The 22,385-nt window shown below is 41.5% G+C and overlaps 1 protein-coding gene across 5 annotated transcripts in view; it reads right to left on the bottom strand.

Annotated features, from left to right (window-relative positions):
- DENND5B (DENN domain containing 5B) overlaps positions 1–22,385 on the bottom strand; it is a 117,042-nt gene that overhangs the window by 52,117 nt on the left and 42,540 nt on the right. For 3 of the 5 annotated variants that reach the window (XM_075714331.1, XM_075714341.1, XM_075714355.1), the window contains exons 2-4: positions 17,373–17,438; positions 10,554–10,663; positions 4,696–5,362 (exon numbers count right to left, since the gene is read on the bottom strand). In XM_075714331.1, the coding sequence (XP_075570446.1) occupies positions 4,696–5,362; positions 10,554–10,663; positions 17,373–17,438 (843 nt within the window). Of the gene's footprint in view, positions 1–4,695; positions 5,363–10,553; positions 10,688–17,372; positions 17,439–22,385 lie in introns of all 5 variants that reach the window. The other 2 variants (XM_075714348.1, XM_075714362.1) reach the window with 2 other exon arrangements.

Genomic DNA, 22,385 nt, shown 5'->3' with positions numbered 1-22,385 from the left:
ATGACACTTGGACACTGCGGGAAGCCTGGACATTTACAATACCCTTGCATCTCCACGGTTGCATGGGAGAGCTGTGCTCTGGAAAAAAAAATAAAGGGCACTTGCAAGAGTATTACTTTCTATGATTGAACAAACTATAATAAAACTACAACAGCAAGTCTGTTTCATAAATGAAAGTCTGTAAGCCCCAAGCTTACACAGCGTTAGATGTGTGCTACACGTGTGCCTTGTTTAGCGATAACAAGTATGGCTCTACATCAGTTTTTTTCTGCTATATTGGGAGTTCTGTAGTTCTTATGTCCTTCCTTTGAAAGTCACAGGAATACATCGCAATCCAAGCTTTGATTTTCAGACGATGACGTTTATAAGGCTGCAATCCAAACACTGCACCCTGAAGAACTGCAGGGAAAAAAATATCTAATCCCTCCCTTTGGTTTTCAAAGCCCCATTGTTAAAATTTGGCCCTATTTAAACTTAAAATTATTCTCTACATGCAGGAAGATGTAACCTGAAGCCACAGGAGTTCTGCTTCTACTGCTTTCATGTACAGCTTTCTGTATCACCTTTGCAGGCCAAAGTCAGCGCTTAGAGCAGTCTATTACATCTACCCACCAACAGAGATTTTTATTAACTCCATGGAAGTCCACACTGTCTCCATTAACAGCAAGGAGTTGTCTTTTCAGTCTTGCCATTTAGGCGCAAGCACAGGTCTCTGCCAGTTACCCAGTCATCCTCACCTTGTTCTGCGTTTTGCCCTAATGCTGCCACTGCACCATTCGCTGCTCCCAAGCTGCACAAATGTTTCACATCGTCAGACTGAAATGCTTTGGTCATAGTGGCTTTTGGCCCAGAATTACAATTACCCACACCAGCAGTTCCCAAACTATGGTTTGTAAAGCCAAGGTGACAGCTTCTTCGCACCAGTCTGCTTTAAAGTTTAAACTGTAAACTTGAGAGAAATTGAGCATTAAGGTAGTTGCCTGCAGTCCAAAACATTTGGGAATGAAAGAGCTTAAAAAATGACCTCAAAAAATGAGCTCATCATTCTTTTACATCAGTCTCTCCACCCCTCTGCTTGACCACGACGGCTGCAAAGTGAAGTTACAGTCCACTACAATCCCTTCATTTTCCCAAGTGATGGGATACCACTTATCCTTAAAACACCATGAAGAGAGCAACTAGATACCCAAAGTTGATGGCAGCAGCCGTGGTACAAACAGCTACCAATTGGTCCTGTCCCCACTGCAGAGCTGTGCCAGACACTCTCATATCGTGCTAGGAACGCATCCAGGGCAAGCTGGGTAAAGTCACCCAACACCCTGACCTCTTCATTTAGTTAGATGCCTTTGTTCAGGCTGCTGGAATCATTATGCCTCAGCTACATGGTTAAAAATAAACTTTTTCATCGTCAACTCCTAGTTCACTACAGAAAAAACACTCCAGAGAAGCCAATACAGTCTCTGTGCTACCTTCCTGCCAGCCCTTCGCTGCTGGTATCACCAATTCTGTCAGTAACCAGGTGCAACTCCACTTGACCACCTTTGTGCAGACAACTCACTGCCCATGCTTGCCTATAAAGCTGTTTGACCAGTTATTCCCAGTGTTTGCAGTTTTCATATCCCTCCTGTTCTTTCTTGGCCTTAAAAAGTAATCTGCCTTTAGCGGACAGATGTTTAGTGAGAAGTTTAAGGTTCTCAGTAGACAGCCAGCAGGCTTATTGTACGGTCAGGGTTGTGCAACAATTTATATTTTCACTCAACTTTCCAAAAGAAGTCTTTATTTTTTAAAAAGAGCAACAATTTTTCTGGCAAGCTTGAATGAAAAGCTTCCTTCCAACAGTGCTAGGAGAACCACAAAAAAAGTCGGCTTACTTTTCCCACATGTATTATTAGCAGCTTTCTCACTGATACAGTTTGGTGAACTGAAGTAGGTCTTGGTCCAGTGCTCTGATTTCTTGAGTATTGTAGCATTTCAGTGAACTCTGACTCTGGGTGAATAATGCTGTCTTGCTTGAAATTGCACCCTGTGGACGCAAGACCGTCTTCTGCTAATCTTTTGTTGAGTTTGGTAAGGTTGCAGCAAGGCCAGGCCACTGGAAACACAGTCCAGCGAGTCCATCCTCTTTAAAGTAGAAAGGGAAGGAAGGACAAATCAGCAAAATCACTCTCTCATTCGTTACTTTGGAACAAGCAATATATAAGCCAAAAATTTCTTTTCATCTTTTGCCCTGAAAGAACTTGCAGTTAAGAAAGCGTTTCTCCCTGATGGATCTCAAAGCTTAGAAAGGAGATTTCAGTAGTATCTAGCCTGGTTATATCTCAAATAGGAAAAGAGCTGCTTTGTTTTCTCTTTCAGGAATCGCAAGACTGACATTTAAAAGAAGCTGCAGTGCACAATTAGCCAAGCACTCAACTATCAGGATATAGCAAAACTGAGGCTTTGCACTCGACCTCCACTCTGCATTCCTCACCTCTGGGAACCAGCATTATGATGCTATTTACATAATCACAGTATTTCCCTAATACAACTGTATGCTTTTCCCCATGTGCCATCAACTTCTGTCTGTATTAGATAGGGAAGTAAAGGTCATGTCAAGGACATCCCTAGATTTACCAATAATGGGGCAGGGGAATCTGAATTTTGGAGGGTGGAGAGGATTAAAACTCACTATCTCATTTTTCTTTAAAAAAAAAAAAAAAACCAACCAAACAAACCACAGTGAAAACAAACAAAATAAGTAAACCCTTAAATTATAGCCAGTAATTGGATGAAAACCACTTACTTATCTAACTTCTGGTGGCGCTGAAAATTGAGTCAAAATTATTCAGTGGATATTTTGTATCTGTCTCAAGGACTATCACAAAAGTAATGCATATGCAGGTTGCTCTCCATCTGCACAAAATATTACTAAAATGTAATCTGATGAGCAGATTTTTCCTAATGCTACTAGCTTACAGTAGGAAAAAAAAAAAAAAAAAAATCAGTTTTCAGTGAGTCCATAAGCAGGCACCAGGGTGGGAATGACAAGCAGGAATGGGGAGGCATTTCAGTGGTGTTGCTGCTTAATGTTGAATCCTGGTGTCAAGTGGCAAAGGCAGCATGATTCAAACTGAGGAAGAAAGGGGTAAGCACGCACACACACGGAAGCAGAAGGGAGGGGAAAAACAGCCTAATCAAAACTAACAGTAGGATTTCTGCTCACACTTCAAACTGAGAGCAGATAAAGCCCTTCATTTTCAGTTCTTGAAAGCAAACCCCTGGAGTCCATGTGGAGAAGTGCTCCACAAAGGACTAGCAATCCTTTGAATTCAGTCATTTGCAGAAGAACTACCCTCCCTCCACCTCCCTGAACATTGTTCCCCATGCTCAGTCATTTATTCATTAGTATTACTATTACACACTTACTGACCTTTTCTTTTATATGACAAACCCAAGCATTCACTTTTGGAGCCTGATGGTTCATTACCTGTACTCATTTTAGACGACTTCCCATCCTCTCTCCTCTCCATTTCAAGCTGTTACTTGAACCACATCTCTTGAGAAGTCTAGGTATTCAGCATCTTCTTCTTGTTAAAAGGTATGCGTACCTCCTGGCTTCATGTTGCTCATTTTAGTCTGATGAAACCACCCCCCGCAAACTTTTTCCCTGAGGCACATTCTACTAATTTAGGGTCAGCATCACAGAAGTCATTTGCGAACCCAGATAATATGGACAGACATCCAGTGAGACTTAGAGGAACCTCCAAAAAGTCCAGAGAACCCCTTGAAAGTCAGCAGGAAGCTTGAGCTTGACTTGTTCGGGCACTCTGGTGCATTGCAACAGTTGCAGCACATACCTTTTGGTACCCGAATATTACCAGGGCCAGACTCACAGCAACCAACATGACACAGGAAAGAGTAACAGGGGTGTAAAACCTCAGGGCATGCCCAGTGCTAAGTCAAGATTCCCAAAACCTGTAGCAGAGTACTGCACTACTGCAGAAAGACACAACCAGAAGAGAAAAGGTACAGGCCAGATTTTCAAAAGCTTGCTGGCATACTTCGACGGGGACAGGCTCTGTGCAAGCAACTTCTGCCAATGTTGCCAATTCCAATCTGAAGTATCTCAAAAAGAACTATCATTCTTGTCAAAAAAGCTCCCATATATCTCAATTAGGACTGTGAAGGGATGCCCTGTAACTCCACTCAGTTCCAACCTAGCATGAAAACTTCAGCCTCTAAGTGCTAAAAACTCTCAGTGCTTTAACCAGAATATATCCATCATATGGGAGGGAGGAAATCTCACCAAACTTCAATATGCTGCTGAAATTTGAAAAAGAAAGTAGCAAGAGTGTTTTCTGCACGATGTATTACTTTCTGCTGGTATTCTTGCAGAAGATAGGATTAGTTTCATGCTGTCTTGCAGCACGATCAAGGGCAATGTAAGGATAATAATTAAGTGAATTCTATTGCTAGCTGTCACAAGTGATAAATACAATGCATAATTAAACAAGCGTCATCTAGACTGCCTGGAGGAAACAATTATTTAGTGCTTTCATTAGGACAGACTAATTTCTCTTGCATTTTTTCATTACATTCTCACATTTCACAAATCCGCTGAAAAGCAACAGCTTCATATTAGCTCCTGTGGCTGCAGCTGCCCAGGAACTGCCCCCTGGGAACAGACCCAACATGCATTGCCGGACGAGTGCCCACCTTGTGAGTACAGAAGGATCTGCATCTCCAGAAGAACGCAGGTGAAAACCTGGACCAGGTTCTCCAGGCCCAGCAGCTCGAAGACCTCCCGCAGCGGGTAGTCAGAGAGCGGCAGCTCGTTGGGCCCAGGTCTCTGGCAAATGATGGGCTCGTAAACCCCATAAAACTTCAGTGACCTCCCTGGGGGTGGCAGGGGCACCTCGTAGAGGATGTTGTGGATGTAGCTCTCCAGGGGCAGAGGCGGCGGCTGCTGGGAGGTCACCGCCTTATAGAGCTGGATCAGGAACTTCTTGCAGGCTTGCATGAAGGGCAGAGGGGTGATGAGGCATATGCATTTGGAGACGTACAGTGTGTCTCTGCTGATGTCATAGGAGTTGTACCGCTGGAGCTTGGCGAGGGAAGTGGCATCGCCCTCATCGATGCTGCTGGCCAGGGAGTCCATGCTGCACGAGGAGGAGGCGCAGACGCTGCTGTATTGCTCTGCATTGTGCATCTGGTAGAGTGTTTGCATGGCTGTGCAGATCTGCTTGCTCGTGACCTCCTCGTAGAATGTAAGCACAAACCCATATGTACGAGAGCCATCTTCTCTGGTGATGATGAACGAATGAAGCTGTGGATCTCTGTTATCTGCCTGCGTCCTGAAAGACAGCCCTTTGGGCATACACAGCTAAGAAAAGAGGAAAAAAATAGATATAGTTATCTAAGCTACAATTTTATTTCGTTACTTTTGCTTTACAGGCACATTCTTTTTTTTCCACTGCATCATAACAAGCCATTAATCATCAAACATAATCCCCCTGAAAGGTAGCCCAAGAACAAACAACCTAAAAGTGATGCTGTTTAAGAGATAGGCATGACTGAAGAAAGAAAAACACCCTCCAAAATCACTCCTCTATTAAGTCATTATGATATATTTTCATTACTTTGTAAAATTATTTTCACTACTGAATAGCCTTTGTATCATTTACTTAAGCATCATATAAAGACATCCAGTTTTGTTCTCATTCGCATATATTGTTCCCACAGCACTCTAAAATCAGAGAGCCAAGGGAGCATCTTATACCACTGAATTAAAATTACAGACTTCCTGAAATTCTTTGATCTGCCCTAATTTTCTTAAAAGAAAGCAAAACAATTGACTGACAGCTATTACATTTACTTTCTTCCTTAAGTGCTACAGAATAGCTTGCATTGGAAGAAGGAAGATGGGGAGGGCACACCCAAAAATCTATGAAAGCCTCATTTTTGATTTACCACTCAGCAAAATCTTTTGCAGTGATTCTACTACACTGGGTGTTTCTCTGAAACATAGCCCCAGTGATAACTTGAGGCATTTTTCCAGGCATTCCTCAAGAATTCCATCAGCCATCTAATACAAAATAACAAACAACCAGCAAAACTTCTTTGAATGTGCATCAGCATGAAACTCCTAATGTTCTAGCTAAATCAGTATGTTTATAAACAAAGAACTAAAGCTTCCTTTGTGCCTTCCATACAAAGAAATAAAAGGAAAGAAGAGAGGGAGACCCTTCAAAGGTTTCTTCCAAAAGGCAACACTAGAAGCCAATTCTCCCAAGGAATGTGAACCTACACACGACTGAGCGCATCCCCTAATGTCTCACCTTGACCAGGAGTAAATTCTTCTGATGGTGGAAGAGGTCAAGAGAAATAATTATATATTTTCAGGCACATCCTATCCTGAATTTCACCAGTGCACCCTGCAGAGATCATTCAACAGCTTGATAAATCTGCTACCAGCCCAGCTGGGATTTAGGCAAGTGGTCCAGACTCACTTCACAATATGCTAGCAAGCCCCTAAGTTATCTAGGACAGCTCTTATGTATTCCTTTAAAAGGTAATGTATAGGGAAATAAGTAGCCTATACTCAGTAGAAGAATTTAATTCAATTGATGGGCTTTGCTGACATAAACCATGAAATAGCAGCTTGAACCATTTTTGAACAGCAGCCTCATTTTAATTCAAAAGGTTTATAGTTTTTATTGAGGCATTAACAGCAGTGCCATGGTTAAAGCTTCTCCAATAAAGAAGTAGTAAAAAATACTTGTTTCACACTTTATTTAAATTTATTCTGCACAATAAATATATCTTAACCTCATTTTTTGGCAGGCTTGCTTAATAAAAATTTATTTAAAGAACGTGGGCGTTCAATGATGGCTATAGCCTTATCAAATCCAATCAGGCTGAAATCATAGGTGTTAATCTCAACACTATCAAAGATTATATTTTCTTGACTTTACAGAAAAATCCCTGGATAAGCAAATTATATGTACTGGTACAATCAAGAACAGATAAGCATCAAGGAAATTCAGATGAGCTGAGACCATTTCAGAAGGCTGTATTAAATAAATTTCCTCCAAGACTTCATTATTATTCCTTCGTTCTTTGTATACTCAGTATACACACACAAAGGGACAGCCACCTATTAAGTTTCAGCCACAGCCTGACATATGCAGAATATCGACATTTTAAGACCCTGGCTGCAAACCCTAGCACAGTCTGACACTGTCATTAGATCTACATGAAGATACAGGCAAAGGCAGAGAAAGAAAAAAGATGGGAAAGCACTGAGGCAGGGAAGAACAACCAAGAGTCACTTAAGAAGCTCAGATCAAAAGGAAGGGCCTGTGCTCATTTTCCAGCGATACAGAGAGCTTCAAATTTGCAGTTAATGTGTAAAAACTTTCATCTTAGTGCCCTGGACATCAATCACTTCCCATCTCATTTGTGTTTGTCACAGGAGCCACGGGAGAGCGTTGGGGAAGAGCAGCTTGGGACACGCTGGGGGGTGAAAGCTTTGCCTGCTGGTGAAGCTGGCTGACTAACGGCGAGAAGGCAGTCAGTCACCTTGATTGCATCTGTGTGCAAACACAGAAAACTATCCAAGATTACTGATCAAAGGACAGGATTTTGGTTTTTCAGAGCACTTTTTACTATTTATATTTAAACATGCCTATCAGCAGAAACTGTGGAATTAAATCGTACTCGCAATAAAGCTTATAATCAACATGGTTTGTAAAAACAAAAGGAAGCTGCACAAAGACAGACAAAACGATATCAACTAATCCATACTGCATCTCTAGAAGTGATGAGGAGGAGATACCCTTTTCCTAAACACAGAGGCAGGACACACACACACACACACACACTGTAATCCCTCCCCTCCTTCCAGCCACCATCAGTTGCAGATACTTCGGAACCAAAGGTCCCCTCTGGACCACTGCCCATCAGCACCGGTTCACCTCTTCTCCATTAGATCATCTATTTCACTTTTTAAGCCCCTGTATATTTTTCATGTTCACAACCTGCTGCAGCAGCAAGCTCCATACTCAATTTGTGCCATGGGTGAGGGGGTGGAGAGAAAGATGCTTTTGTATTAAAGCCTTTTCCTTCAAATTACGTTGGGGAACTTTTAATTCTTTTATTTCAGTACCTGACATGTTAAACGGATAATGCTTCTTTGGACTTCAGAAATACAGGCAAAGATTTATGTACCTTGATGAACCAGAGGGCCAAAATAGGAGGCTTATTTCCTAAAAATTTCACTTCCCTCTCTACTGAGAACTTCAGCTTGGTACAACACATTACTTGCAGAATGGCCACAGAAGACAGTATGGGACATTAGGCAGGGATAGTCACAAAAAGCAGTGCGGGGAAAAGAAATACTTCCCTATTAAAGAGAACTCTAGATACTTAGAAAGGGAGAGAAAACATGACTGGTAGGCAGAGTGATTTCTTGGGACTTCAGGGGGTTATTTTTAAAGCGACAGGATGGTTTCAGAAGGCAATTGAAATTCCTTAGGCATCCAGCAAAGCCAGAGTTCTCACAAGTTAACCTTCAAGGATTTATGCATTTTCTTCTCTGAGGAAAATTGCTTCTGGAAGCTCACATAAAGCAAACACATAGGCAGAACTAATACAGCAAGGCAAGATCAGAAAGGCCAATTATTGCCTCAAGGGATTCTGTGGAGGTGGATATTACTTTAAATGATGTTTCAGATCAAAACAATAAAGAAGGTTTCCAAAAGATGATTTAAAAAGACCATTAAATACTGCTGCTGTTAGTAATTTTTTTTTTCTCTCCAAGACACATTGCAAATGAAAGATGTGTTCTTCAACTATTTGATTTCAGCTGAATACAGCTCAGTTCAATTATTTTAATAGGTCTCTTGCTGGTTTTGGTATTCCATTTTTGTCCGATAATATGATCACACTTCATGAATACTAGATGTTTTCAACCGTAACGCGAGAGACAAATAATACAGCAATTCCAGCTATTACCTCTTGCTGCCATATTCCTGCTGCACCCCCCCCCCCATCACTTCTGCTCTGAACATCCCCAATTCAAAGGCAGAACTAAAAGGCATAAGTAGCCTTGGTAGTTGAGTTATTACCATCTTAACTGTACTGATGAAGCATCGTTCTGAGGCCTTCGTGCCTTCTGTATACGCAAAGTGATGAGGGGACCTGCGCGAATACCACACCATCTCCATCAATGCACATTTGGAAGCAGAGGACAGAAATACGCAGCTGTCAGTGGGCAAAGTGACTGATATTGGTAGTAGGTTCATCTCTGCCTTTCTATGCATGTGCAGCGCCAGATTATCAGCTCTCAGCATCACTGCTACTTCCAGCTCCTGGGTTTTCACATTAAATATTTGGCACAATGCTAAAAAAATAAAATTCAGTGGAAATGGAGATGGACTTTGAAGATTTCTACACCTTCACAATTGCAAAGAAGTTTCAAGTGTGAACTAAATGTAATTCAGACTGCATTCACAAAAGCCATTTTATTGTGGTTTTTATGTGTTCCCTGTTTCTCCGCCAGAGTGAGGGCCAGGAGGTTCTCTTGACTTCATACCTGCACCATACACTGAGGTTAGTTCTGGTTTGAAGTAGCTAGTATGTCGTCCTACCCTCCTCAAATGTGAAACACATCTAACTAGATTGGGGGGAAGGGCTTCCCTAATTTTCCAATTTTGAGTTAGACCCGATACACAGTTTTGAAAACAGCTGGAATCAGTAATATTGCTTTAATGCTACTATTACAGCAACTGTTTACTTTTAAGTTATAAAACAAATAGCACTTTCTGTCCTGGGAAGCTCAAATACCAGTAATCTGTTGTCTTTGTCAGGACATGTTCTTAACAAGTGCTCTGGTGATTTTGGAAACATCCTTTGAATATCAACTTTTTGGTAAAATTTCCAGATGATCATTGGCCTTTTACCCCCAACTGTTTTCTCCTCCTCCCCTGTTCATGGAATTTAGCTACACAGACAAACTCACACCAAGTTTAGCTGAGAGGAAGAAGATGTATAGAAGATGCATTGGTGCAGAGATACCATTAGAAGTGACCACCCAACAAAAGCCGTGGTTTAGGTAAGTTCCAGCTTCTCCATAAAGATTCCTCTCTCCCTTGCTATATGCAGCATCAAGGGGTTTTGTACTCAAAAATTTCACATGGATATTAGTATCTTAAAAATGCCTCGGTTTGCCTCCTTCCCACCTGCGGATATGTATCCTGGGTGACTACACCCCTCCTCACAGCCAGTCACTGAGCTGGTGGTTAGACTCGTTTCATCACACTGTAGACTGACGTAGAACTAACAAGAAAAATGCAGCATTTTTGCTTTTGTTGTGCCTGAAAGTATTCTGTGTTTTCACAATTCCTCTACCTCTTCCTCTACAGCTTTTCAACCAGCATGCCTAGTGGATGCACTTAGTCCCAGCAGAAGCACCTTGTTCATCACATCACGTCACAAGGGCTGGTTGTAAACAACCCAGGAACCACTCAAGAGCTGAAGTTATCAGAAAACAGCTTGAGAGCTTCTCTACCTACCATGTTGACAGCATCCTGGTCGAAGGGGTTCCACTCGATGTTCTGAGGATAATGGGCCAAAACTTTGGATTTGAAGGTTCTTCTTAAGGGACTCTGGTCAAAATTCTCTCCTGCAACAAATGAAGAAATAATGACTTGCCGCAGCAGTGAGGCTTCAGAGAGAGCTGACCTGGGCAGCTTACTTTAAATTTTTTTTTTTGGGGGGGTGAAATCTGAAGCGCATTTTCACTCCCAACAGATGTATTACTTTTAAGAAAGACACAGAAAAGGTACACATTCAGTCTGATCTTGCCCTCCTTCCCACAAAATCTTACCATCATTGCAACACAGCTTCCAGCTCAGTATTTACCACATGGAAATGTATCAAGAGAAAAATTACTGCTGGAGCTTTATGGAAAAAGGCCCTGCAATCAGCTGAATTCTCCATCTTCCCCTATAGCTTGAATATCTAGACATGGCTTTACTTAGCTCCTGAAAGAGCACTTTCCCTCAAGTTTGTTAGAAACTGGCTTATGGTCAACAAGAAGTATGAGCACCTCTCAGCTACTGTAACTTACTCAAGGATTCATTATAGATCTTTTTTATATCACAAGTCCCATGTGAAGATTAAACATTTTTTTTCTACATCAGATTTCAAGGACAGACTTTTTTCCACACAAAGAATCTAGCAAGGGCAAAGAGGAAGATTGAAATTAGACTTCAAGCAGAAATGCATCCAGTTATCAGCATACAAATAGTGTATTTCACGGTAATACTGCTAATGGAGTTTCCATCATTGGATAGTCTACAGTATGCAACACAGTAATCAAAATAAGTTCTTAAAAACTATTCATTATACTACCATCTACTACACTTTTCTCAGATATCAGGTTACTAGCTTCAGGCTTCTTGCTTTAAAGACTACAGGTGGGTCTTTTCTGTTCAGTTCCTTTCTCATCTGAGAGGAGAGAATGGAATGAAAGCCTTAAGTTTACGCTAAATGTTTTCACCAAACCTTACTTTGCACTCAGAGGTGCCTTTTGGGACTTCTTAGTGTTACCTAGATACTTTAAAAGATATGTTACTGAAATAGAATTGGATTTCTTTTTAAAAAAAAAAAAAATTTATACTTAAAGACAGAATCAATATTTTATTGTTTTTAATGAGAGGTTATTTTGGATGAAAAAATATTCAATCGCTTGGCAAGCTCTAAAGGCAATCCACCATTCCTGCAGAAAAGTTAAACTACAAGTCACTAACCTCACTAACCCTACTCTGAAGGCAACATGGACTGCGGGAGTATAATTTGTGTTTGCTGAGTTATATTTCAGAATTCAACCTTCGTGCAGCTAGCAGCCTCCAAGCGATGTTGCAAAATTCAGTTCAGCAGTTACCCAAAGGTTTCTGAGGACACAGCCATTTGGCATGTGCCCTTTGCCCCTTGCAAAACACAGCCTCCACAATCACTTGGCTCAGAGTGAATTAAGCCAAGGACATTTCTGTACAAATTGATACTTGAAGGCAGCGCTTCTCAGCCTTCGCCTGGCAGAGCTTAGGGTCTGCAGATAATTGAGGGGAACACAAGACGACGGAGAAGAACACAGTTGCAATTCACAAAGCAAAAGCTTTCCAGGCAAAGTTTTAGAAGGGTTGGAAACCATTTGCTGTATGAAATCCTTAACACATCTCCAGTGTAGAGAGCAGAACCCGTACTGTCTCTCAGGGGCTGCGGTGCCAGGGCCATCGCAGCAGCACCTGCACAAGAGAAGCAGGTGGAGGAAGAGGATGCAAAGGTCAGGCATTTCTTACACCAATGCCAGCCGCCTGCTCGGCTGGGAAGGGGAAGCAGAGGCTTATGCCAGAGCTCCCCTCTGCGCAGATGCGTGTAGGCAGGCGGAAATTCCTCGAGACGTGCAAGTCAGCTGTGCTGGGACTGCACCTCGCCCCGTTGTAAAGCCGCTGCACAGAGTGAGCTGGGGAGCCAGGTGGAGGAGAGCTAACCAGCTCTTCCAACAGCACTCACTTTCAAATGCATTCAGAGAATGGGTTTAAAAATCTTTTCCTTCCCAAGAGACCTCTGAGATTTTTAAGGATATAGGTATTTTTATACAATGGATCATTTTTAACTGATTATTTAGACATGTTGCAGCATTACATTTTCTGCTATTATGTCTGTGTCACTGATTTTGGTGGATAACCATGCGGGAGAAAAGCAAATAAGCTTCTACAAGGATATTTTGTACTTGAGAGGAGAAAAGGTCCAAGATGATGCAAAGCTGCAGCCGTATTTCCTGGGGCAGGAATAAATGCAAATAGTAAGATGTGAGGAGATCTGGCAAGGAAATCCAGCCTGCTACTAGAACTGCTCAAGGCAATCCAGAAATCCAGCAAAAGCGTATGCATCATACAAATAAAGAAAACTGAAGGTATCAGCTAAACTGGATCAAACTAAAAGACATGTTGGAGTTTAGCTGATTAGCTCATCACACCTGCCAAGTTGGACCAGACTTGCCACTAGCTGCTATGACAGTCCAGAGCACAGGCTCTATGAAGATCCTCTCCATGCTTGGTTATAAAGCTCAGACTGAAGTACACAAAACCAGAGACCACTACTCTATTACAGAAAATGGCAGTAGAATAACCTTTTATTTTGGCCCAGAAGTTCTTTGAAGAGGCATTAAAGAAAAAAATATAATGTCATCCACTGATTCCTAAAGTTTCACAAAATAAAAATCCCAACAAACAAAGCTACTAAAAATTCTTTCTCCGGGTATGCACTTAAACATACTTGGCAACATTTTAAATTCTTACTATCAAACAGTAATTAATGTGCTTGCATAATTAAATAAATATGCATGAGGTTATTTCCTAATTAGATCTTCAGCCTTCACATCTGACATAGTTTACCTTACAACTGTGAATTAGCAGAAGGGCAGATATTTAATGCTAAATTTGTCTGGTTGCTTCCACTATAAGTTTGAAGAGCATCTGGATGACTTCATTAATATCTCCACCGCTAACAGAAAGTCATCGCTGGAGTCCAAATTTCTTTAAAGGTTTCCTTTTTCATAACCAAAAAATGTTACTGTAACCTGATTGATGCTAATTGGGTAATTTGTGTGGTTCAGAGGCACTACCTCCACAGTTCACCCACAGGTAGAGCCTTTTGCAGGTTCTTTGGGGGCTACTTTTCCAATCTACATTGTATGGGTGTTTTTAAAACACCTTTTGCTTGAAAAATAGCCCACAGTGATGACAGTCAACAACTAAATTGATTAATCATCTGGTATTAGCACATAACTGTAAATGGAAGTCCAGCAGCAATGCACATTAATCATGTCATTTACTGTTTCTAATACTTGTGCTCACTTATAGGCACCAAGGAAATTGGGGCAGACTTCATCCTGCACACTGGACGTGCTCGGGTGAGCCCGAGCTTGTGTGCTTGCAGCACACCTACGACACGTGACATCTCACGGGACGTGGCTCTGTGCACTTACATTGAGTGGGATAGCAAACCACCCAGTTTTCACCTAAATAACTTCCACGTGTGCCCAGAAGCAGAGCACTGCATACCCGGTAGGTTTACCTATCTGTTTTTTGTAGCACAGCCTAAGCTTGTGATGGAGGAGGGAGGGCAGCTGCCGCAATGTGCCAGGTGCTGTCCTGCATTTAACCTGTCCTCCGGCATCAGAGCGGCGCTGGCAGACACTGGAAGCATGTCAGACTGCTCAAAGGGATTTGGGAAGTAATCCTGGAAAGCTTCTCCACAGGCAAATAGCCTCCTCTCTTAGTTTGGTGGCTCAGTTGCTAACTGCACCCAAAAAAGCTGTACTTATTTCCAGGTTAGACCAAAAATTACATCACTGGGGATATAAGAGCAGGGAAAGCCTTGATTTTTTGCTGTTCTTGTTACTGAACATCCTTTGCCTCATTTTCCCTATAAACCACCCCCCATCTTGACAGGCAATACTCTGGCAGCATCTGGAACCAGTGGAGAAGAAAAAGGCGTATTTGCCAATAAACTATAGCAATCATAAAAAGAAATAGAGTTTCAATCAGCTTTTGGAAATGGCCAATAATTTGAATGCTGCTGCAAATACTTGTACAGTCACTTAAACATCAGAGATGCCTAAAAAGTTTTGTTTATGAAGCACAGGCATTGCTTTCAGAAATCTAGCTTTCCAAAACCAGCAGTAACAATGTTCTAGTAGGCTGACAACATGGATTCATTTTGTCCAGGAAAATAAATGGCACAAATAACTTACCTTTGCAGAGTCTCTGCAGGGTTTTTATTATACTACTACAGTGGTTTTAAAAAATAATAAATTAAAGGTAAAACACACAGACACAAAATACAGTTTTCTCAATCAGTGATCACAAGCCAAAAGAGAAGAGCCAAGAAACCACACTGGAGTGAATCAGTCATTAGCTCGAAAGGACACAGCATTGCACCCTCCATACAAAGCCACCCCCAAGGAAGCCAGGCAGGGTAAGCTTTTAGAGGCAATACATAATTTAGGGAAGAAACAGCATGAGGGTATGACAGAAAGCAGCCTGCATGTCAGGGTGAAATGTAATGGTTTCGCCAAACTAGCAGGAAACACCCAGACTCTCACCAAAATGAGATGAGAGACGTGGCCACGACACCCAGCTCCACACTGACAAGCAGCTGGAAGAGAACCACAGGGAGCAAACCTTGGCAAACATGAAGGAAGGGATGTGGACCGAAAGGCACCTGATATTACCAACTCTCAGCCTTGCATAGTTCTGAACTGCTGAGTCACATGTGCCAAATAAAATTTATTTAGCTGTTATTTTAGGCAAACAGTGAATTTTCATGAAACCTACTGTGTGCTTATTTATGTGCTTGCTTGCTAGCTTCCAAAACAGGTTTAGCAAGGCACATGAAAAATGAAGGAAGTATCAAATGCGAATTGGATCCATATTCTCAAATATTAATGGACAGATAACAGTATTATGAATACAGACAGAAACATCGTATTTGATGCATGGTACCCACCCAGGCAAACAGCACATCTCAATAGGGTAAGCTGCCTATCACAGGCAAATTAAAAATTTGGTTTTGAATGGACTCCTTTTGCTTTCAGGATATTTTCAAAAAATCATTCAAGTATTTTTCAAAATTGTGTAAAACGTGTCAGATTCAAGTTCCATTTCAGTTGGATACTACACCCTATGTAATGGTACTTTTAAACAACTTGCACCTTCCCTTAAAGGGACTCATTCTTAAAGAGATTTTTAGTTTCAAATTAAAAGCAAATGGTGAAGTGTTGGGTGCTAGATCAAGAAAAAACATGCTAATTTCATTTCAAAATTAAAAGATTTCTCAAAATTAGAAAATAAGCATCTTCTGTGTTTTGGATGCAGGATAAAATTACTAGGGAAATGCAGCTACAGTTCTGAAGTCAGTCATGACTGCTTTCATATGAGTGATCATATTTAAAAATATAGTGAACTTAAGGTTTAAGCAGTTCTGTTTTAATTAATTATCACAGCTACAGAGGCATATAAAAATATGTACCACATAGGCAGAGGCATCCTTCACCCACACCCTTTGGCCCAAGGAATGCGAGCTATCTGTCACTCCTTCCAAGCTCTGAAACATAGACAGGAATGCTTGTGACCACAGAAATAAAAATATCTTTTATTCCTTTAGAGGAACATACTGGGAGCACGACTATGCTCAGTACTGCACCTCATGGTGACAACCTCTTTGATAGCTATTTCTAATTGAAAGTGTTCAGCACATCCAGCTATGTTCTTTCCCTGCAGACAGAACTTTGTTAAGCATTGGATAACTGGATGACCCGGCAAGGGAAGCAAATAATGTACAACCTGCGAGTGAGAAAACAAAGTGGGGACAGGAATAATAGCGCTTGGCTGGGGAGCAACTAAGCTGTTAATTGTCAGGTTCAGGAGACAGTTGTTTAAGTAGTGCAGAAATCGTGCTCTGCTGCTTTTCTTCTGTGCCTCGCCGTGACACCAAAGCAGCAGTGGTAGGCTCAATGGTGTTCAAGGACATTAACTCAAAGGCATTATTTCTGACAACGTATTCTCATAATCTTACAGCAGAGGAGGCAAATTATATGGAAGGGAGGACTGGGACGAGGCAGACAAAACAGTTTTCATTCCAAAATGTTAAAATCTGAGTTGTCTGTAAGATGGTAGTACCTTTTTGGAGGGGCAGGCAGGGCGAGCAGGGTTTAACCTACCTCTTGCATGTCAACACGTAAAGGAATTGATGGATCATATTTAAGCAGGAAGCCTTAGGGGGTTGTGTACCCTATCAATGCATCTATATGATTTGGTTTTTTTGGGGTGGGGGGTGTCTGTGTGGACCTCACTAATATTGCTATTTAAATCTAGACTGCAAAACATGCTTCCTTGAGGTGTCAGGAACCTTTGGGTCTCTGTAGCAGAAATAGGTGGAGCTGGACCTTCCCTTTGTCCACAAATCTACATAAATAAGCCCAGCCGGATTTCTTGATAAGTATCCTCTAATATGGCCCCACGCAAGTTATTGTTCAGTCTTCACCAAGCACACTAAGATCTAGCAATTTGTATATCCACCAATACACGTGACACCACTAGTGGCATTTTGTTGGAGAGGGGAAGCACATCTGCCAAGAGAGCTTCAAGAGAAAGACTCAAATTTATCAGATATTGATTTAAATTAGGTAAAAGAATGAAAAAGTTGAGGATTTTTGGTTTTGTTTTTAAACTCTAACCCTTAATTTGATTCCAGGGGAGTTGGAAGACAGAAAATAAAGAGCCAAAGAGGGCCTGGTGATTTTTTTGTCCTTAATGCCTCTTTACCTGAGGTTTTGTCTGCAGTATCTGAGCTCTTGCCATGGAGATCTGCTTCTAGCCATTTGTACAAGACTATACAACATAACAAACAGAGATAAAAAAAAGCAATAATGAACAAAATGAAAAGATATACAAATGCACTGGGGAAGGCAAAAATGTGAAGCAGACATTAAACGCTCCCCCCTTGCAACCTCTCTTCCCCCCACTACTGCCAAAGGGTAAATCCATGGGATAAATAAAACTCTCCGTGAGTGTATTACTAAAAGGTGTTGAACGCATTGACAGACATTGTAGAAATACTTGTCAAAATTAGTAACAAGATTAAATTCTCAGTACTTCAAACAGCATGCTGCTGTACAGCTTCCCTATTATGAAAGACAGCTTTGTTCATATATTGAGCCGTTCCACAGCCTATGAAACTCAGGGGAAAAACCCACCAGTCCTTTAACTCGTGTTGAACTAAACCCAGAAAGTCTACTTTGGTATAATACTGTCAGCCATGTTGTTACACCTTCAATGCTGTCCTGCATGCCATTTCTAGGACTTTCTAAAGTTACCCAATAGTTCTATCCATCACTTCTGTCTCATAATCGGGTGTTTTTAGACAAAGATTTAAATAAATAAGCTATGTTTATAACTTGGATGAACAATTTTAATCTCTTCCAGTAACAGCTACCCCAAAAGGTACTGGTAATGGAAGAGTTTCCAAAGAGGTTTCTTCCAACTGGTTTGCTCATCTCCTGCAGAAAAACAAAAATGTTTTCACAAACACCGAGGCATTCCTTCGTCAAAAAAGTCCCATTTGTATGCTACGCAAAGGCATTACGCAATCCTCCTCAAGTTAAATCTGTTTGTATAAACCTGGAGCGTATATTAAAGCTGCAATACCACTGACCTCTCTGGTCATTCAGTTTCTAGGTGTAAATTCAGAGTATTTCCACCGCGACCTCCTACTCGAGCTGTTAATCCAGGCACCAGTTCAGAGGACCCAGATAATTCTGCCAACAGGCTGTATTTTCTGGGAAGGCAGCCCTCAGCAGAGGGCACAGGAGCTCTTTCAATAAAGATTCTTAGATTTGAATTTGTATTTTAGGATAATTTTCTCATTTCTTTAGGAGGCACCTGTAGGTAACCCATATTCAAGACTGCAGGACAATGTTTTTCTACTCCAGTTGTCTTAAGTTATTTCATTCTACTTTTGAGCTGTTTGAATTAAAAAGTTGCATAAATATTTAAATTAAAGGAAACAAAACAAACAATTGCCTACTGATTTTCTGGGAACATATTATCAGAACATTCGTTTAATATCTTGATCCAGAAGAGCACAATCTCTGCCACAATCAGGACTCCAAACTGTGCCGGTTGACAGCAATGAGCCAAAGCTGGCAACTGCCCCATACCCACAGTGCCAAAAGTCCTTTACAACATTATCATACCAAGGGAATTTGGCACCGCGCTTCCACGGACTTAGCCACCACCTCTGCAATAGGAAGAGTGAAAAGGAAAGACGTAACAGCTCCTGAAGGGATGCATAACCTGATGTGCCTGGACAGGTTCTGGTTTTGCTACCCATTTCAGTATTTCAACCATTTATCATCATCAATGGCTAAACAGTCAGAAGTTACATAAACTCCTGCACTGGAAGACAAATCGCAGATCATTGACAAAAGCGATATAAATACAGAGTTACGAACACTGCTGTACAGCCTAATTCTTTATACAAACACAATGTAATGGAATAAGACTATTGCCACAAACTAATCACACTTAGAAAAGGCTCAGTATTTCAACAATCCTTTTAAAAAGGAGATTTGTTCACTTAAAGAGTTATTGCACAAGACTAAAGAGAAGGTGGCTAAAAACTAACATGAGCAGTTTACTTTGCCATCATCCCTTCCTTCTGACCTTGATTAAAATACTCTGCAGAGTAACATTATACAGCACCGACACTGTCAGCTTCTTAAAATAGCCCCAGTCCCAGCTGCCAACAGACCACAGACATCACACTACACTGGCAAACAAGTATGAATTACACCATCCCTTTTACACAAAATTGCATCATAATCTTCTCAAATCCCAAAAGTCATGGCTTATATTATGTCAGTTTGGGTGATTTTTTTGCAGTGGGGTGGGGTGAGTTTAATAAACAGGTACTGGAGGCAAAGTGCTCCTACACAATTTACCTTGGGGTCTGTCCCCAAAGGCTGGAGCAGATTAGGAGGAAACAGGGGAGCAGGTATAAAACTGGACCTATACTTACAGGGAGTTATTTACGCCTCAGGCCTTTATTTTCTCTAGAAATCAAGGTATGTGGAATTGACCCATTCTGTTCATGCTGCCACGCTGCCTTTCCAAGCATAGGCTCCTGATCCACTGCTGACAGCATGCGGAGAGTGTGCCCCAGGGATACTTTGTCTATCCTGTTTATATATAGCAAGTGGCATGTTTGCTTTTTTATTGCATTTTTATATTAAAATCTGCTGTTCATTTTGAATACTTGATATGGAATGAATGAGCATTTCTACTAATAGAGAAAACAATTTGAGCAATAATTAGAAGTTTGTTTAAGTTTCATACATCATTATTCTTAAATTGCCTGCTAACCTTTTGGTTAGTTACATAGCAAGTGAGTAATACATGTAACCACGAGGAACCGAAGGGTCTGAAATCCATCTCTCAGTTCCCAGAAGAACATTAACGATGGCAGAGCAAAGAATGTTCAAGCAAGAGCGAGCGAGACACCAGCTCAGGTCCTTAAACACAGCAGGAAGCCAAAGCCCGTACGGCGAGGGGATCCTGGCTTTGGAGCAAGAGGCACCTGCCTGCAGGCCTGGGCTGAACCGCCACAGAAGAAAGAGAATTTTTAGATGCCATCACATCCTCTGTGAAGTTTGGACGGCTTCTTGCTCAGTGCAACTCCCGTTTCACGCGTTCACCTCCTCCTGTGGACCGAACGCAGAATGAGGTTATCCACTTGCGCCTTTTGGACAGGACTCCTTTCACGCTTGTGCTTTCCACTCATTTACAAGGGCAGGATCAAGTTATTTCTGTGTTTAAACAGGACGCTGCATTCTCAGACTGGTTTTGGAAACACACAAAACATCCTTTTCAATTCAAATGAATCTTAAAGCGGGTTTTGTCCTCTACTGCCCTGGGACAGAGGTAGCACAAGAGCCTTGTCTTAAGATTTGCTTTACTACAGTTGGTATTTCTGGAGATGAGAAAAGGAGGGTGGGGAACAAACAAACCACAAACAACCAGAACTTGTCATCCTAAAAATCCCTGTACCATTACTGTTTAGGTTTGTGTGTAAGAATGCAGGAAAGAAAGGGGAATTTTTCAGTGGATTTTGCTTCGGGGCTTTTTTAGTACAAGAACAAACAGCTTTATTTTCATTCTTTATTTTTATAATTACAGTACATTCAGTTATCTTTTAAACCAGGCTGTATTAAGATAGATTTTTTTTTTTTAAACCACTCAGCAACGCACATAATATCATGCACCAATATTAGTCCCCCTTGACTCGTCAGGATGGCAAGTTTCAGGTGCTTTGTTACTTGAAGTTAGAAGCAGTTTCACCAAAGCTGCATTTACACAACAGCAGAGTGGGAATAAATTCCCTGATAACACCTTCTGCCACTGTAATTAAGCTCAGTTTGCAAATCAGTACAAGAAAAGAAAGAAGCTTAATTTGGCCTGGACCATTTTCCACACTAATCAACTTTGACATAAACAGAGCACTAAGATGCCTGTTCTGCAGCTCAAATAGTCAGCTATGCCTGATTTGGGATTTTGCTTTTTGGTGACTTTCTTTTTGCCCGTCTCACACAAGCTTGAGGCCTCAGTTCCCCAGACCTAGCACCGTTACGCTGGGCAATAGACTTTTCTGATTTAAAGGAAGCCCTTGCTTTCTGATGTCCCCAAGAGCTGTCCCTTAATGTGCTGAGCCACAAAGAGGATCCAAAGGACTTGTGGTGGTTTTTTTATTGGCCACGCAGAACCCAGCCTGCAAAACTCAGTTCTCTACATCTATCAGCACTCTCCAGAAGAAAGCTATTCCCAGTTTCTGAAGAAGATTTTTCTTCTTCAAACACCACAATCCACAACCCAACAGTGTCACTCAAGCTGACAAAACACCCTGGGCAGGGACAGCACCTTCACACTCCTTGAAGAGCCAGCCCACACCTGCAAGGTTTAGACAACTGGTTTTATCAGTGGGGTAAGAGGTGGATTTAGAGGGTGGACCCACAATTAGGTCCTCACCGTATTGAGTTACTTTTTTTGCACAGCCTTTAGAAGCACAGAGTTACAGCAAGGCAATGCTCACCTATCAAAGCTGCAGCTGCTAAGCTTTATGAAAGCTTAGTTATATGTGGTTTTGATGGGAAGGGGGTCCAGCAAAGAAAGAACTTTGCTTCTTGTAGTCAGGAAAGGTCTTTCATCGGCATGAAGTAGAAACACTCCCTTGTGTTGCACAAACTGATTTTGTTTAGGGGTTTTTGAGAAACTGCTGTTTAAGCTGCTGCCAACAATTAATTGTCCTTATGACAGTCTCCAAGAGCCGGTCTTCCGCCAGTTTTCAACAACTGAATCCTTTTAGAAAAAGAAAAGACAAAAACTTTCCATACACTGAAAAGTCAGAAGCACCCGCAGGCTTGAAGTTACCAGAGCTCCCGGGTGGAGAACAGCGAAGAGCAGGAATGAAGATGTGGGCAGACAAGGATCCGCTGCCCACGCAGCCGTATCGGTCCTTAGAGCTGATATTTCCACTTAAGAGCTACCCGAGAAACCATTTCAATTTGGAGATTGCGCTCAGATTCTTCAACCCAGGTGTACTACAATAACTGGAGATTAGCATATTGCTGCAAATGCTTCTACTGTGGGAAACCTGCCACCGAAGGAACAAGACATTTATACGACATGCTGGATGACGCAGTTCTTATTAGCTCTTGAAAAAACAACAATGGGATTTTGTCAAGTAAAAATGTTAGAGCATTGTTAAGAGCCAAAATACCATCA

The sequence above is a fragment of the Pelecanus crispus genome, chromosome 1 (genome assembly GCF_030463565.1).
Source record: "Pelecanus crispus isolate bPelCri1 chromosome 1, bPelCri1.pri, whole genome shotgun sequence".
In the NCBI taxonomy this organism is placed as follows: domain Eukaryota; kingdom Metazoa; phylum Chordata; class Aves; order Pelecaniformes; family Pelecanidae; genus Pelecanus; species Pelecanus crispus.
This window is presented reverse-complemented; position numbering and strand designations above follow the sequence as displayed.